We start from the raw sequence: 15,111 nt of genomic DNA, 5'->3' as shown, positions 1-15,111 counted from the left end.
TAAAAACTATGATAAGAAGAATACAAGTAATGTATTATATGAATGATGCAGCTTGAAGGCAGTTATAAAGTTCCATCCATCCATTATCTGTAGCCGCTTTATCCTGTTCTACAGGGTCGCAGGCAAGCTGGAGCCTATCCCAGCTGACTATGGGCGAAAGGCGGGGTACACCCTGGACAAGTCGCCAGGTCATCACAGGGCTGACACATAGACACAGACAACCATTCACACTCACATTCACACCTACGCTCAATTTAGAGTCACCAGTTAACCTAACCTGCATGTCTTTGGACTGTGGGGGAAACCGGAGCACCCGGAGGAAACCCACACGGACACGGGGAGAACATGCAAACTCCACACAGAAAGATGTTTGCCGGCTGCTGAGCTCGAACCCAGAACCTTCTTGCTGTGAGGCGACAGTGCTAACCACTACACCACCGTGCCGCCCCAAGTTATAAAGTTAATAGAGAATATTTCACTAACATTCAGAAACGGGAGGAAATCTTCTGATTTTGTTTGCAGAGTCTTACACTCAAATTCAGTCCGAGTTTGACATGATTTTGTCATATCCAACAAATTTCCAGCATCTGGCCAGAATATGAACATCTGGGATGCCATGTGACACCCTGATAAAAAGTCTAGCACGGCAGAATTTTCTGTATTAGTTGGACAACTCCCATGATGTGTACCTTGACGTTCCTTCTGTAGCCATGATTGACAATTTCTTGACACTCTTCCCTGCCTGTACACACAAGGACATGAATGATGATGGGTCACGGTCAAATGTATTGTGTTGCCAGTCTCCCATCCAAGACATCACCCCCTACTGGATGCATTCCAACCTCTATGGAAAAATGAATGGGAATATCTTTTCAAAAAATTACATTTCGGGTTACACTTCAAAGTTAAGACAACGGCTTCCATATGTTGTGCATGTCGGGCAGCTCTATCGATCCTGGTGATCATACTTTATCTTTTCCACCGATTTGAATTGTTTTGAATGTTTTTTAATAAGCTGATCAAAGACTACACGGACCCGACGTCGCGTATGTGACGTCACCGCAAGTCTAGCGCCTTTCCAAATCTGTAGCAGGTAGCAACCGGCGAGTAGCCTACATCAACATGCCGATTTGTATAGCGTGGTTGGTGGAGTATTTCTGTACCAATAAGAAATGCATCCCTCGTGGGGATAACTAAGCGTGGGATAGCTAAGCCTATTGCTGACATAATATGAGCGACTCTGACTAGACAGTTTGGTTGTAGTCTGTTTCTGACAGGTTAGGCGCAATTTCGATCTTTTAAAAGACAGCGAAATTTCACCTGATACTTTCACAGTTAGTAGATAATCCCAACATATACAACATATTTTTTTTGGGGGGGGGGGGGGTGTACAAGTTCCACGTCATAACTTCGTGGGATTTTTTTTTAAAATCGGGTCTATGGGATTTTCAATAGCATGGCTCTCGGCTTAGGAACGCTACCACTAGGATCGCTGTGTTTCACTTTCCCTCCCTGTGATTGCCTAATCTGACATGGTGACCATCACGAAAGACAAAAACATCTTGTCGTCTGATCGAATCTTTGACATTTAGATAAAGAAAAATAATCAAGCGGAAAGTGTCTTGTTGATATGAAGTACGTTCGGTTTTATAAAGTAAATCTGGTCATAAGGATTTGTGTAAAGCATTTTAGGACTTGGGTGGCACGGCGGTGTAGTGGTTAGCGCTGTCGCCTCACAGCAAGAAGGTCCGGGTTCGAGCCCAGCGGCCGGCGAGGGCCTTTCTGTGCAGAGCTTGCATGTTCTCCCCGTGGGTTTCCTCCGGGTGCTCCGGTTTCCCCCACAGTCCAAAGACATGCAGGTTAGGTTAACTGGTGACTCTAAATTGACTGTAGGTGTGAATGTGAGTGTGAATGGTTGTCTGTGTCTATTGGCCCTTTTCCACTACCCTTTTTCAGCTCACTTCAGCCTGACACGGCTCACGTTTCGACTATCTCAAAACAGCACGACTCAGCTCGCTTCAGCCCTGCTCAGCACCCAAAACTCGCACGGTTTTGGAGTGGGGCTGAAGCGAGCCAAACCGAGCTGAGTGAGGCTGGGGGCATGAGCAGACACTCCCCTGTGCACTGATTGGTGAGGAGGAGTGTCCTCACATGCCCACACACGCCCCGCGAGCACGCTGGGATCTGTAAACACCGCAAACCCGGAAGAAGAATAATTACGAATTACGAGAATTTCAGAAGCCTTATGCGCCTCGCCTCATCTATACGCTCTTGCCAGTATCTGTTGGCGTTGTCGGTGACAACAAGCCACAGCACCAAGACCAGCAACACTAACGACTCCATGTCCTCCATGTTTATTGTTTACTATCCGGGTCGTGAGACTACCGCTTAAAAGATCACTGATGTCACTGTTTGCGCCGCCTAACGACATCACGTGACGTCCACCCACTTTCGCTAACTCCACCCAATGTGTCCACCCACTTCCAGCCAGCACGGTGGTAGTCAAAATGCAACTCCAATAGCCCCACTCAGCTCGACTCAGCCCAACTCAGCACGGCACGGCTCAGCCCGACTCAGCCGCGTTTGTAGTGGAAAAGCAGCATATGTGTCAGCCCTGTGATGACCTGGCGACTTGTCCAGGGTGTACCCCGCCTTTTGCCCGTAGTCAGCTGGGATAGGCTCCAGCTTGCCTGCGACCCTGTAGAACAGGATAAAGCGACTAGAGATAATGAGATGAGATGAGATTTTAGGACTCTGATTGAAGAACTACAGTATAATTGTAACATTATTACAATATGTTGTGCGTTAAAGCAGTGGATAGGGTTTGGAATTAAAAATGCACTTTTTGGGAAGGGATGCAGACCTGGCAACCCTGGTTATAAGGCCAAAACAGCGGTGCACATCACACAGCTGGAGTTAGGGCACAACAGAGAGCTCGCGCTCACTCACCGCCTGTCCGGGACCCCGCCCTCTGTGCAGAGCCGAATAAAGCCTGGATGTGACTATGGCCTTCACAGACTACAGCGTTTATTGACAAAAGCAGAATGCACAATTAAAACGAAGGAAAACAAACACACACTCGAAAGTGAACAAATTCAAATACAACAGAAGCAGATGTTTTATTCACATCTGGCTACATGAATGAAAATATCCTAACTGGTGGGCTCGCGCCGTGAACAGCCAGCCCTGTGCTCTCGCGCGAGTCCGTTAGGCGGCGGTTAGCTCCCGTTAGCTCGCTAGCTTTCACCGGGGAGGGAGAAAAGGATGCGAGCTCTGCTAACGGGGGCCTTTAAAGCACTACATACCTACTAAAATCCAGAGGAAGAGGCTGAGCGAGTCCATGGCGCGGTGGCCCCGGTGCGGGTTCGGTTACAGGTGTGAGTTTTTCGGTGAGAACAGCAGGGACTGAGCCGCCATCAGCATCCCGACGACCGTCAGCTCAAATTCCTTCCTCCCTCCCACTGCACTGAGCCCGGCGCATTGTGGGAGCACACACACACACATCTGGCGCAGCTGCTGGAAAACACACCGCGTTCAGACTGAAAGGACAACGCCCAGAGCCGAGGCATACTGATATACAACTTATACATCACACATATAGCACTTAACAACACATACAACACTTATACAGAACACACACACACACACACACACATATATATATATATATATATATATATATATATATATATATATATATATATATATATATATATATAAAGCACAACTTTATTCATCACACACTTGTGAAATTCCTCTCTGCATTTAACCCATCTGAAGCAGTGAACACACACACACACACACACACACACACACCCAGAGCAGTGGGCAGCCATACTAACAGCGCCCGGGGAGCAGCTAGGAATTAGGTGCCTCACTCAAGGGCCCCTCAGCCCAAGGCCGTCCCATACATACTAGTATATATAGCGTTTAACATTACTTACACTGTACATTACATATATATCACATATATATCACTTAATATCACTTATACATCCCTTATGCATCACTTATACACACACACACACAAAAAAAAATCACTTATACATCATTTATACATCACTTATCACTTCTACATCACTTATATATCACAAAAATCACATCACTTATATATCACAAAAATCACATCACTTATACACCACAAAAATCACTTATACATCATTTATATATCACTTGACAACACATACACCACTTATACAGAACATATACTTACATTACTTTTACATCACTTAACATCTCTTATACATTACATATATATCACTTATACCGTACATCCCTTATGCATCACTTAACATCATTTATATATCACACATATATCACTTAACAACACATACATCAATTATATATCACTTATACAGAACATATCACTTAATTACTTATACATCCCTTATACATCACATATATATCACTTAACACCACTTATACATCACTCTCACACACACTTAAAATCACTTATACACATCAAATTATTTGTTGTTTTAACTTAAAAAAATTAGTGTCCGGGCTGACTTAAAATTTTGAGTTCATCGAAATTCATATAGTAAGTTAAATTGTTTGCCTCATTGTGTTAACTTACTATATTAATTTCAATGAGCTCAAAATTTTAAGGCAGCCCAGGTACTAACTTTTTTAAGTTAAAACAATAAATAATTTTTACAGTGATCACATATATATCACATATTTAGCGTCTTAGCATCACATATATATCACTTAACATCAATTTAAATCACATACATCACTTAACATCACATATATATCACATATACAGTACATCACTTATACATTACATAATCACATATATATCACTTAACATCACTTAACATCACCTATATCACTTATACATCATGTCACTTAACATCACTTATACATCACTTAAAATCACTTATACACTACATATATATCACTTAACATCCCTTATACATCACTTAACATCACATATACTGTATATCACATATATATTGCTTACAATTACTTATACATCACTTAATTTCACTTAACATCACTTATACATCACATAATCACATATATATCACTTAACATCACTTAACATCACCTATATCACTTATACATCACGTCACTTAACATCACTTATACATCACTTAAAATCACTTATACACTACATATATATCACTTAACATTACTTATACATCCCTTATACATCACTTAACATCACATATACTGTATATCACATATATATTGCTTACAATTACTTATACATCACTTAATTTCACTTAACATCACTTATACATCACATATATATCACATATATCACTTAAAATCACGTATCACTTATACATTACATATATATCACTTAATATCACTTACAGTATACATCACTTAACATTACTTATACATTCCTTATACATCACTTAACATCACTTATATATATATCACATATACATCACTTAAAACCACTTATACATCACTTAACATCACTTATATATCACACACACACACACACACACACACACACACACACACACACACATATGTATCAATCACATATATATCACTTAAAACCACTTATACATCACTTAACATCACTTATACATTACACACACACACACAATATATATATATATATATATATATATATATATATATATATATATATATATATATATATATATATATATATATCTCACTTAACATCACTTATACATCACATATAACAAGGGTTAGTCAAAATGATGCTAACACTAATGGATTATTTTTATTATTCTTTAAATGCTACCGTTGCTCGCTGGTTTTTGTGTGTTGAACACGATGGTGAACAGGCTGAGACTGTCTTGTAAATCATCTTGCACATATGATGTATGTTTTGTGAATAAATGGTTTCTACCATTTAAGTGTTGATATATTTTTGACTAACCCAGTCACTTAACATCACCTAAAATCACTTATACATTGCATATATATGTCACTTATATTATATATCACTTATACATCACTCAAAGCATTTGTGGTGTGTGATCAGGGCACAGTGCAACACGTAGAACACTGTTGGCCATCCACTGCACCCCGACCTAGCTCCAGCTGTCTTGATTCTGTCTTATCCCCCGGACCCAGTTAGGTCAGGGAGAGAGAGTGAGGCTGATGGCTGCGCAACTCTCCCTCACTCTAATCCAAGTCAAGCGAAAGTCATGACTTCAAATTCAAATTCAAGTCCTGCGGCGATGGACAATTGGCAAAGCAGCAGGTGCAGAAACATTGGAAGCTGTAGTCACAAACCTGCAAACAGGCGGCCCAGGGCATAGGGTTGCTCTCTGCTGGAATGAAGCAGTAGCGGAGTTTGGCAGACCCTGAGTGTCTGAGCAGCTCTGTTTAGGATGAATATTGATACTGATAAATATGTATTGTCTTTGTTAGATGAATAACCAAAGAAAAAGAGAAAGGAAGTCTACTTACACAACACATATAGATCACTTATACATCACTTATAAATCACATGTGTCATTTATACATCACTTATAATCACTTACACATCACATAATGTTCGTCCTTTGTGGACGAAGATGACCATGACTTCAATTTGGTGGGTGGTGGTTGTGGGTCCAGAGGTGACTGATGAGGCCAATCTGGGGTTTGAAGGTGCGCCCATATGTCGACGTTCCATGTGCCAAGTTTGAGTACCTTCACTATCTTTTTGTTGTATCTTGACCGCTGAGTGGGATCCCCGCCGGCCACGGTGTGCTGGTCAGGGTGAGATGACGCAAGCTATGTTTGGGGCACCTTTTCTAGACCCTTCCTCCATGGCTGTGAGGAGAGCGGATCCTAAACAGAGCTGCTCAGACACTCAGGGGCTGCCGAACTCCGCTACTGCTTCGTTCCAGCAGAGAGTGATCCTATGTCCTGGGCTGCCTGTGTGCAGGTTCGTAATTACAGCTTCCAGTGTTTCTGCACCTGCTGCTTCACCACTTGTCCATCACCACAGGATTTGAATTTGAAGTCATGACTTGCGCTTGACTTGGATTAGAGTTAGGAGAGTCGTCAGCCTCACGCTCTTGTCCCAACCTAACTGGGTCCAGGGGATAAGACAGAATCAAGACAGCTGGAGTTAGGTCGGGATGCAGTGGATGGCCAACAGTGTTCTACGTGGTGCACTGTGCCCTGATCGTGCTCCACAAATGCTTTGCTGGGTCCACCTTCTTGCCCATTGAACCACTGGGTGGTGGTGTCCCAACGCAGTCTGCTGAGTCCAGTCTTCAGTCGTAACCCTGACCAGGGGGAGTGAGGGGTTGCTAGTGCTTGCTCAAGGCACCACCCCAGGCTAGTGGAGGGAAGGAGACGCCTTACTACTCTGTTGCATGGCAGTCAAGGACTGCACATGCCCTAATACAGATTCCACACTGTTTTCTGTAACACACTCTACACTATATTCCATACACATTCTACACAATATATCCTGTAACACATTCTATGCACTATATACTGCAACACATTCACCACTATATTCTGGAACACATTTAACATTATAATCTATAACACACTCTACACTATATTCTGTAAAACATTCTACACTATATTCCATAACACATCTTCCATTATGTTCTACAACACTCTTTATAATATTCCATATGCATTCTACACTATTTTCTATAACACACACTCAAATATATTCTATAACACATTCTACACTGCATTCTATAACATATCCTACACTATGTTCTGTGACACACTCTACACGATATTCCGTAACACATTGTGCACTATATTCCACACATTGTATAGGTCGACCAAGAAGAGCCTATAGGTCGACCAAGAAAAAAACCTGTCCTGTAATTAATGGGCTAATAGAAGTGTGTAGTTGCCGCCTCAGAGATCCAGTGTCCTGTAGTGTCTCCAGTTTACAGTGTGGATCCTTCAGTAGATCAGAGAACAGCTTCACTCTTGGTTCTTCTGAGTCTCCAGGGCCAAGCTATTATGGAATAGCTTGAGTGCTACGGAAGACCCTCTTCCCTCAAAAAAGGCGGCAAAAGACGACCTCAGTGTTGCATTCTGGAATTTGTAGTCCTTTGTGTCACAAAGAGAAAAGCAGTATACACGCAGGATGTGGTTCGCTTGTCACTTTGTAGCTGACAGTTATTCGCTAGTGAACATTCCAGGCTCTGAATATTCCAGTGAACAATTCCAGACCGATCAATAGACAGACATACAGATAGACAGACCGAGAGATAGACAGACAGAGACAGATCAATAGACGGACCGATAGACAGACAGACAGGTAGACAGACAGAAAGACAGACACACAGGTAGACAGACAGAAAGACAGACACGCACGCAGACAGACAGACAGACAGACAGACAGACATCTATCTGAGATGACTCTACATCACATATACATCACTTATGTGTATATAACTGATATATGTATCAGTTATACATCACTTATACATCACATATACAGTATATCACATACATCACCTAACAGTTAACACTTAACAGTTATTCCACGAAATCGAGTTGTACATGAGCTGATAGCCGACGAGTTGCGTAGCGCTGAGTTGGCTATAAGCCATGTACGACGAGATTGAGTGGAATAACAGTTTTATTCTATCCACATTCACTGGATTTTGAGAAACAGAGCATTTTTATTTTTTTGCAAATTCGATAAATAAAAGCTTTATACAAAACGTCCGACAAAATAATTTCCGCTTAGAATGTACACAAACTGGCGAAATGACAGTAGCAATTTGTGAAAAATGCTATAATAATAATTCTTGAATAATAAAAAAAGATACATTCTTACCATCAAATACTTTCATTCCATATTTTGTTGCTTTTTTTTGTATTTTGGGGGGTTTCGTTTTTGAGTAGAGTTTTTATTTTGTCCTCGGTTGGTTCAGCAAAATGCTCCACCATTTTGTTTTTCTCTTCTCACAGTATATGAGCTGATAGCCTAGTAGTAGAGTAGCCAATCAGAGCATGTGATTGCTCATATCCAGTGAATGTGGATAGAATACATATCAGTTATACATCACTTATATATCAGAATCAAGTTTATTGCCAATTACGTTCTCACATACAAGGAATTTGTTTTGGTGATTGGTGCTTGAACATTTAAGCTAAAAAAAAATGTAAAGGAGTATTTCACTGGGAAAGAGAAAGACTAGGCTAATCCAGTGTTAGGATTAGCTATGCTATAATTAAGTACTAAATAAATGAACTGAAAACTGAAACTAAAGACACGTTGACCACACAAAAGGCTAGCAAAACTTAGATATTCTTCACACATATTTACAAGCAGTGGCAAACTGTTACTATTCGAGCTGGAACTTCAGCTCAGCCAAAACGTAGCCAGACACACCAAAAAAGCAATAGGGTAGGGTGACCAGATTTCCCTAGTCTGAAACCGGGACACTTTTGCGTGCGACCACACCTTTTTTTATGTAAACGTGACACTCAGAGAGGTGCTCTTATCATTTTGTTGAAGCTCACGTTTATCAACATCTCACATGAAATAAAACAAGCAGGCATTTTGTTATCTAGTAGCATAGTGGTATACAGATCAGTTAAATTATGGTCAGACAACAGATTTTGTAATGGCTTCTTGGTGTTTGTGAGAACACCAAGAAGAATGCATATGCACATGTAGGCTATAGCTCTAAAATTGTATGCACTATAGCATGAACTTAAAAAGTAGATATGTGACCTCAACATAGCCTAGGTCAGAATCAACCTTACTAACCATTCCCCACAACTGAATGAATAAAGCAAGAAGATGTGTACAAAAGTGAACACTTTAATGGAAGGTGCAACAAGCTGTTCAACACAGCAATAATATGGCCAAACTGTCAGAATGGTATGTTAAACAGAAACAAAAAAGAGACAAGTGATTTGAGAATATACACTCAAACAAAACAGCAGTAAAGGAGGAGAGGGGCGACAGCCTGAGGAAAGCCCCCACAGGAGCGCACAGCATTTGCAACATAGGCTACCCATCTCAGTACAAGAACAAAACACTTACAGTGTGTGCAGTAGGCTTCGTGCGCATTGTTCTGCACCTCTCGGAGGAAGGGGTAGGTGCCCTGTAAATCTTTGGAAAAGGTACATTTTCTTTTCGGCATAATTGCTGCGGCATTACTGCTGCTAGCTGCTAGACAAAGAACATTCGCGCCAGTTAATGTTTATTTTATTGTTGCATGGCAACACATTCTGTTGTCTGGAATAATGTGGCTAAATAAACACCCATGCCACAGGGCCAGGGGGCAGTAACCAGGAAAATTAGTGATTCCTGTCAATTCATCAAAATAGTAAATGCAGACATTTCTCCGCTAATGTTTCCCACGCTGCTCAGTCGCAAACGTCGCGAGTGGCGAAAACCGGGACATATCCGTGTCCCGACAGACTTTTGTCAGGACTCGGGACACACAACCCCAAATCGGGACTGTCCCGGTAAAACCGGGACATCTGGTCACCCTACAATAGGGCAAAGGGTTTTGCAAGGGATTAGCGGCAGGCTGCCAGGTAGCTCCGTTGTGTGTAGCTGTTGATGTTGATTTTAAAAGTAACTAAGTTACATAGGGAAATGAATACTTAAGTCTGAGTGAAAAATACTGTGGCAAGTGTGTGTGGAAGAAGAGTCTGGAAACAGAAATCTTAGTTTATCTGTCATTAGCCTGTATTACTTGCTCTCGATAGCACTGGCTTGACTGCTTTATTAGCATTTGCTAACACTACTGATGAACACTACACCGGCTGGAAGGTGACTTCACCTTCAGTGGGATTAAAGTCAGGGTGTGCATGGTCTAGTGACAGCTAGGCCACGCAAGGGCTTCTTGAGTTATTTTGGCTGTATGTTTGACATCATTGCCTTGAAAACACCTATTTTCTCCCCAAATTCTCAGCAGATGAGATTAAATTCTCCTCCAATATGCCCAACATATCACTCCATTCATGTTTCCTTGAGTGACATGTAATTCCCCACTACCATTTCCAGAGAAGCATCCCTGTGGGTATGGTGTTCTTGGGCTCATACGCACAACGCTTATTTCTCCAAACAAGATGAGCTCAGTTATTGCCAAAGACTTCTATTTTTGTTTCTTCTGACCGGAGGATATTGTTCCAAAAGATCTGTGATTTGTCTAAAAGCTTTTAGACATGCATTTCTATGCTTGTTGTTTCTAGCAGAAGCATGGGGTGTAGAAACAGAGTTTGACTTTGGTGCAGTTAATTGCTTATTGTTTTCTGTGCAACTGTTGTTCCTGCTGCTTTCATGTCATCCTGCAACTTTGTGTGCGACTGCTGGCTTCTCTGTAACCAGCCTTGTAATTAGTCTGAGAGCACATTGTGAAATATTGCATGGCTCACCTGTGCGGGGATGATTAGTAGTGGGTCTATGAATTTTGATTGTACTAAGAGAGATGCAGTCTTTGCTATGGCTTTGTAGAGTTTTCCATTTGAGTGTTGTTTAATAAATGTTGTCCTTAAGCACATTAGGAAGCTCCTTCATTTTCACCATGATTGCTACTTGTTGGATGAAGTCTTCCTAACCAGTGGCAACATCTTTTATAATGATGCAGGTGCAATTTGTACAAGAACAAGTTTCAGCCCAGTGGCTGACAGGGGCCTTTCTGTGTGGAGTTTGCATGTTTTCCCCGTGTCTGCGTGGGTTTCCTCCAAGTGCTCCGGTTTCCCCCACAGTCCAAAGACATGCAGGTTAGGTTAATTGGTGGCTCTAAATTGACCGTAGGTGTGAATGTGAGTGTGAATGGTTGTCTGTGTCTATGTGTCAGCCCTGCGATGATCTGGCGACTTGTCCAGGGTGTACCCCGCCTTTCGCCCGTAGTCAGCTGGGATAGGCTCCAGCTTGCCCGCAACCCTGCACAGGATAAGCGATTATGGATAATGGATGGATGGATTTATATCTAGAACCTGATTTGATGTATACTGAATAACAAAAACAAAAGTGTCAGAATGCTTAAATCCCCTCACTGTATATCACATAATACAGTGCTCTGCAGTTTCGTTAAAAATTGTTAATCTTTCTTTCTTTCCTATAACAACAACAACAACTACTACTACTACTACCACTACTACTACTAGCTCCTGTGTTATATGGATATTAAAATAATACACTAATATAGTAGAAATAACAACTGTCACAGATAATACAATTATTTATATCTCAGTTAAAAAAAAAAGCTGTTTATTTAATACACTGCATAAGTCGATTGCACCATAATGGTATGGTGCTTCAGGTGTACTGTTTAGTAGAGTATGCTGTTTTGGATGAAGCCATATTGTATAATAAAAGCATACTACTACTACTACTACGATTCTTCTTATTATTATTATCCATCCATCCATCCATCCATCCATTATCTGTAGCCACTTATCCTGTTCTACAGGGTCGCAGGCAAGCTGGAGCCTATCCCAGCTGACTATGGGCGAAAGGCGGGGTACACCCTGGACAAGTCGCCAGGTCATCACAGGGCTGACACATAGACACAGACAACCATTCACACTCACATTCACACCTACGGTCAATTTAGAGTCACCAGTTAACCTAACCTGCATGTCTTTGGACTGTGGGGGAAACCGGAGCACCCGGAGGAAACCCACGCGGACACGGGGAGAACATGCAAACTCCACACAGAAAGGCCCTCGCCGGCCGTTGGGGTCGAACCCAGAACTTTCTTGCTGTGAGGTGACAGTGCTAACCACTACACCACCGTGCCGCCCCTATTATTATTATTATTATTATTATTATACTTCAATTGAAAGTCACATTAAGAGGGAGATCTGCTCTATTCATGAATCTTCTCTGAAATCTATACTGCTTCCCCCACCCATTGCAGTCCTTAAGCTCTAAAGCAGACAATGAGATAAGGTCTTTTAAAATATATTCACCCCCCCCTGCAGTGAGGCTCAGCAGACAGATGGTCAGGCAAAGTTTCCTTTGCACACCATACTACAGAAGAGCAAAGTACAGACTGTACATCTAGTGTGGTACAAGCCTGTATCACGCTTCTTACAACAAGTATTTAGAAAAAAAAACAACAACTTGCGCTCACCAGCTATTTAAACATCTACATTCCATATTGTTAAACTGTCTTTGTTAACATTATAGATTCAGAGTTTTGTTAAGACAGATTTCTGATTATAGGCAATATGCCTAATCAGATATGGTATTTTAACCCATGAGTCAGTTAATTAGAGGTTTTTACATTTTATTACACACAACTAAGTCATTAAACTATTTAGATTTTTAAATAAGCTCTTTCATTGCCTGACTCATTTGTTCGAGTTGTATAAATTGTTATATTAAATCAGTGGGTCTGCAATCTTTTGTGTTTTCCTACCTTGGTCTTAAACCCCTTAAACTCCTATAGGACTTGTCAGTGGGCCTAGACATACATTTCTCACTGTTATAAATACAAACTTTGCTATTAGTTTCATAGTAGTTACTGAATAATTTTCTTTAAGATACATAAGTGAAGGGCGGCACGGTGGTGTAGTGTGTAGCGCTGTCGCCTCACAGCAAGAAGGTCCGGGTTCGAGCCCCGTGGCCGGCGAGGGCCTTTCTGTGCGGAGTTTGCATGTTCTCCCCGTGTCCGCGTGGGTTTCCTCCGGGTGCTCCGGTTTCCCCCACAGTCCAAAGACATGCAGGTTAGGTTAACTGGTGACTCTAAATTGAGCGTAGGTGTGAATGTGAGTGTGAATGGTTGTCTGTGTCTATGTGTCAGCCCGGGGTACAACCTGGCGACTTGTCCAGGGTGTACCCCGCCTTTCGCCCGTAGTCAGCTGGGATAGGCTCCAGCTTGCCTGCGACCCTGTAGAACAGGATAAAGCGTCTACAGATAATGAGATGAGATACATAAGTGAATGATAAGCCTAATTTAGTGGGTTAATCAACTTAAGACTGTGTAGTCTTTAGCAAATCATTGGATGTATGAATATTTGGAGAATAAAACTGCATACTATACAGAAGGACTGGGAAAACTGACATGTGTACATAGAGAAACACAAACACACAAAATTATTTTTAGGTTGCTAAGCAACATCATTCTATGTTGGTGGGAGTAGGACAGAAATGTGTAATATTGTACATTTAAGGACTACATCATAAGTATGTATCCCATGATGTGGGGATTTTGTGATAAAAACTGTTTAGACATGTCGATTAGAGATATTATTAGCACCATATTAAACATACATTTGCAGTTGATCAGTGCAGCTATGTTGCAATCAACATATCTCCATCACTTCCAAGCAAACCTGAGGAACTTGGCTGTAATCAGAACAGTTTAAAGGAGATATGCAGAACCTTTATTTTTAAATAAATTTCTGAGTGGATAGTATCTCCATCCTTGACTTTTGTATGCTGCATAAATGTGAATAAGAAATATATATATATATATTTTTGAGAGTTAAAATTGACCGCAAAGTTGGCATTCGAGCTGCCCCGCTGAGCCAGCCAGCCCTGAGTGCATGACGTCACAGAGGTAATCGGTTTAAAGGAACAGTCCACCGTACTTCCACAATGAAATATGTTCTTCTCTGAATTGAGACGAGCTGCTCCGTACCTCTCCGAGCTTTGTGCGATCTCCCAGTCAGTCAGACGCGCTGTTACTCCTGTTAGCAATGTAGCTAGGCTCAGCATGGCCAATGGTATTTTTTGGGGCTGTAGTTAGATGCGACCAAACTCTTCCACGTTTTTCCTGTTTACATAGGTTTATATGACCAGTGACATGAAACAAAGTTCAGTTACACAAATTGAAACGTGGTGATTTTCTATGCTATGGAAAGTCCGCACTATAATGACAGGCGTACTAACACCTTCTGCGCGCTTCGGCAGCGCATTGATACCTTCACTCCTGAGTTTGGTTGCATCTAACTACAGCCCCAAAAAATACCATTGGCCATGCTGAGCCTAGCTACATTGCTAACAGGAGTAACAGCGCGTCTGACTGACTGGGAGGTCACACAAAGCTCGGAGAGGTATGGATCAGCTCGTCTCAATTCAGAGAAGAACATATTTCATTATGGAAGTACGGTGGACTGTTCCTTTAAGGCCGAGGCCTTAGACAGCTATTGACCAAAGTCTACAAAAAGTCTTTTATTTGTGTACAAATAAAAATTTATGGTGAAAGTAAAAATACCATTACC

The 15,111-nt window shown here is 41.5% G+C and overlaps 1 protein-coding gene across 1 annotated transcript in view; it reads right to left on the bottom strand.

The window, feature by feature from the left end:
* sgce (sarcoglycan, epsilon) overlaps positions 1–3,487 on the bottom strand; it is a 67,544-nt gene extending 64,057 nt beyond the window's left edge. The window contains exon 1 of the mRNA XM_060942749.1: positions 3,306–3,487. Within this exon, the coding sequence (XP_060798732.1) occupies positions 3,306–3,342 (37 nt within the window). The 5' untranslated portion in view covers positions 3,343–3,487. The remainder of the gene's footprint in view (positions 1–3,305) is intronic.
* Positions 3,488–15,111: the final 11,624 nt, after the last annotated feature.

Source organism: Neoarius graeffei, chromosome 16, assembly GCF_027579695.1.
Source record: "Neoarius graeffei isolate fNeoGra1 chromosome 16, fNeoGra1.pri, whole genome shotgun sequence".
NCBI lineage: Eukaryota > Metazoa > Chordata > Actinopteri > Siluriformes > Ariidae > Neoarius > Neoarius graeffei.
This window is presented reverse-complemented; position numbering and strand designations above follow the sequence as displayed.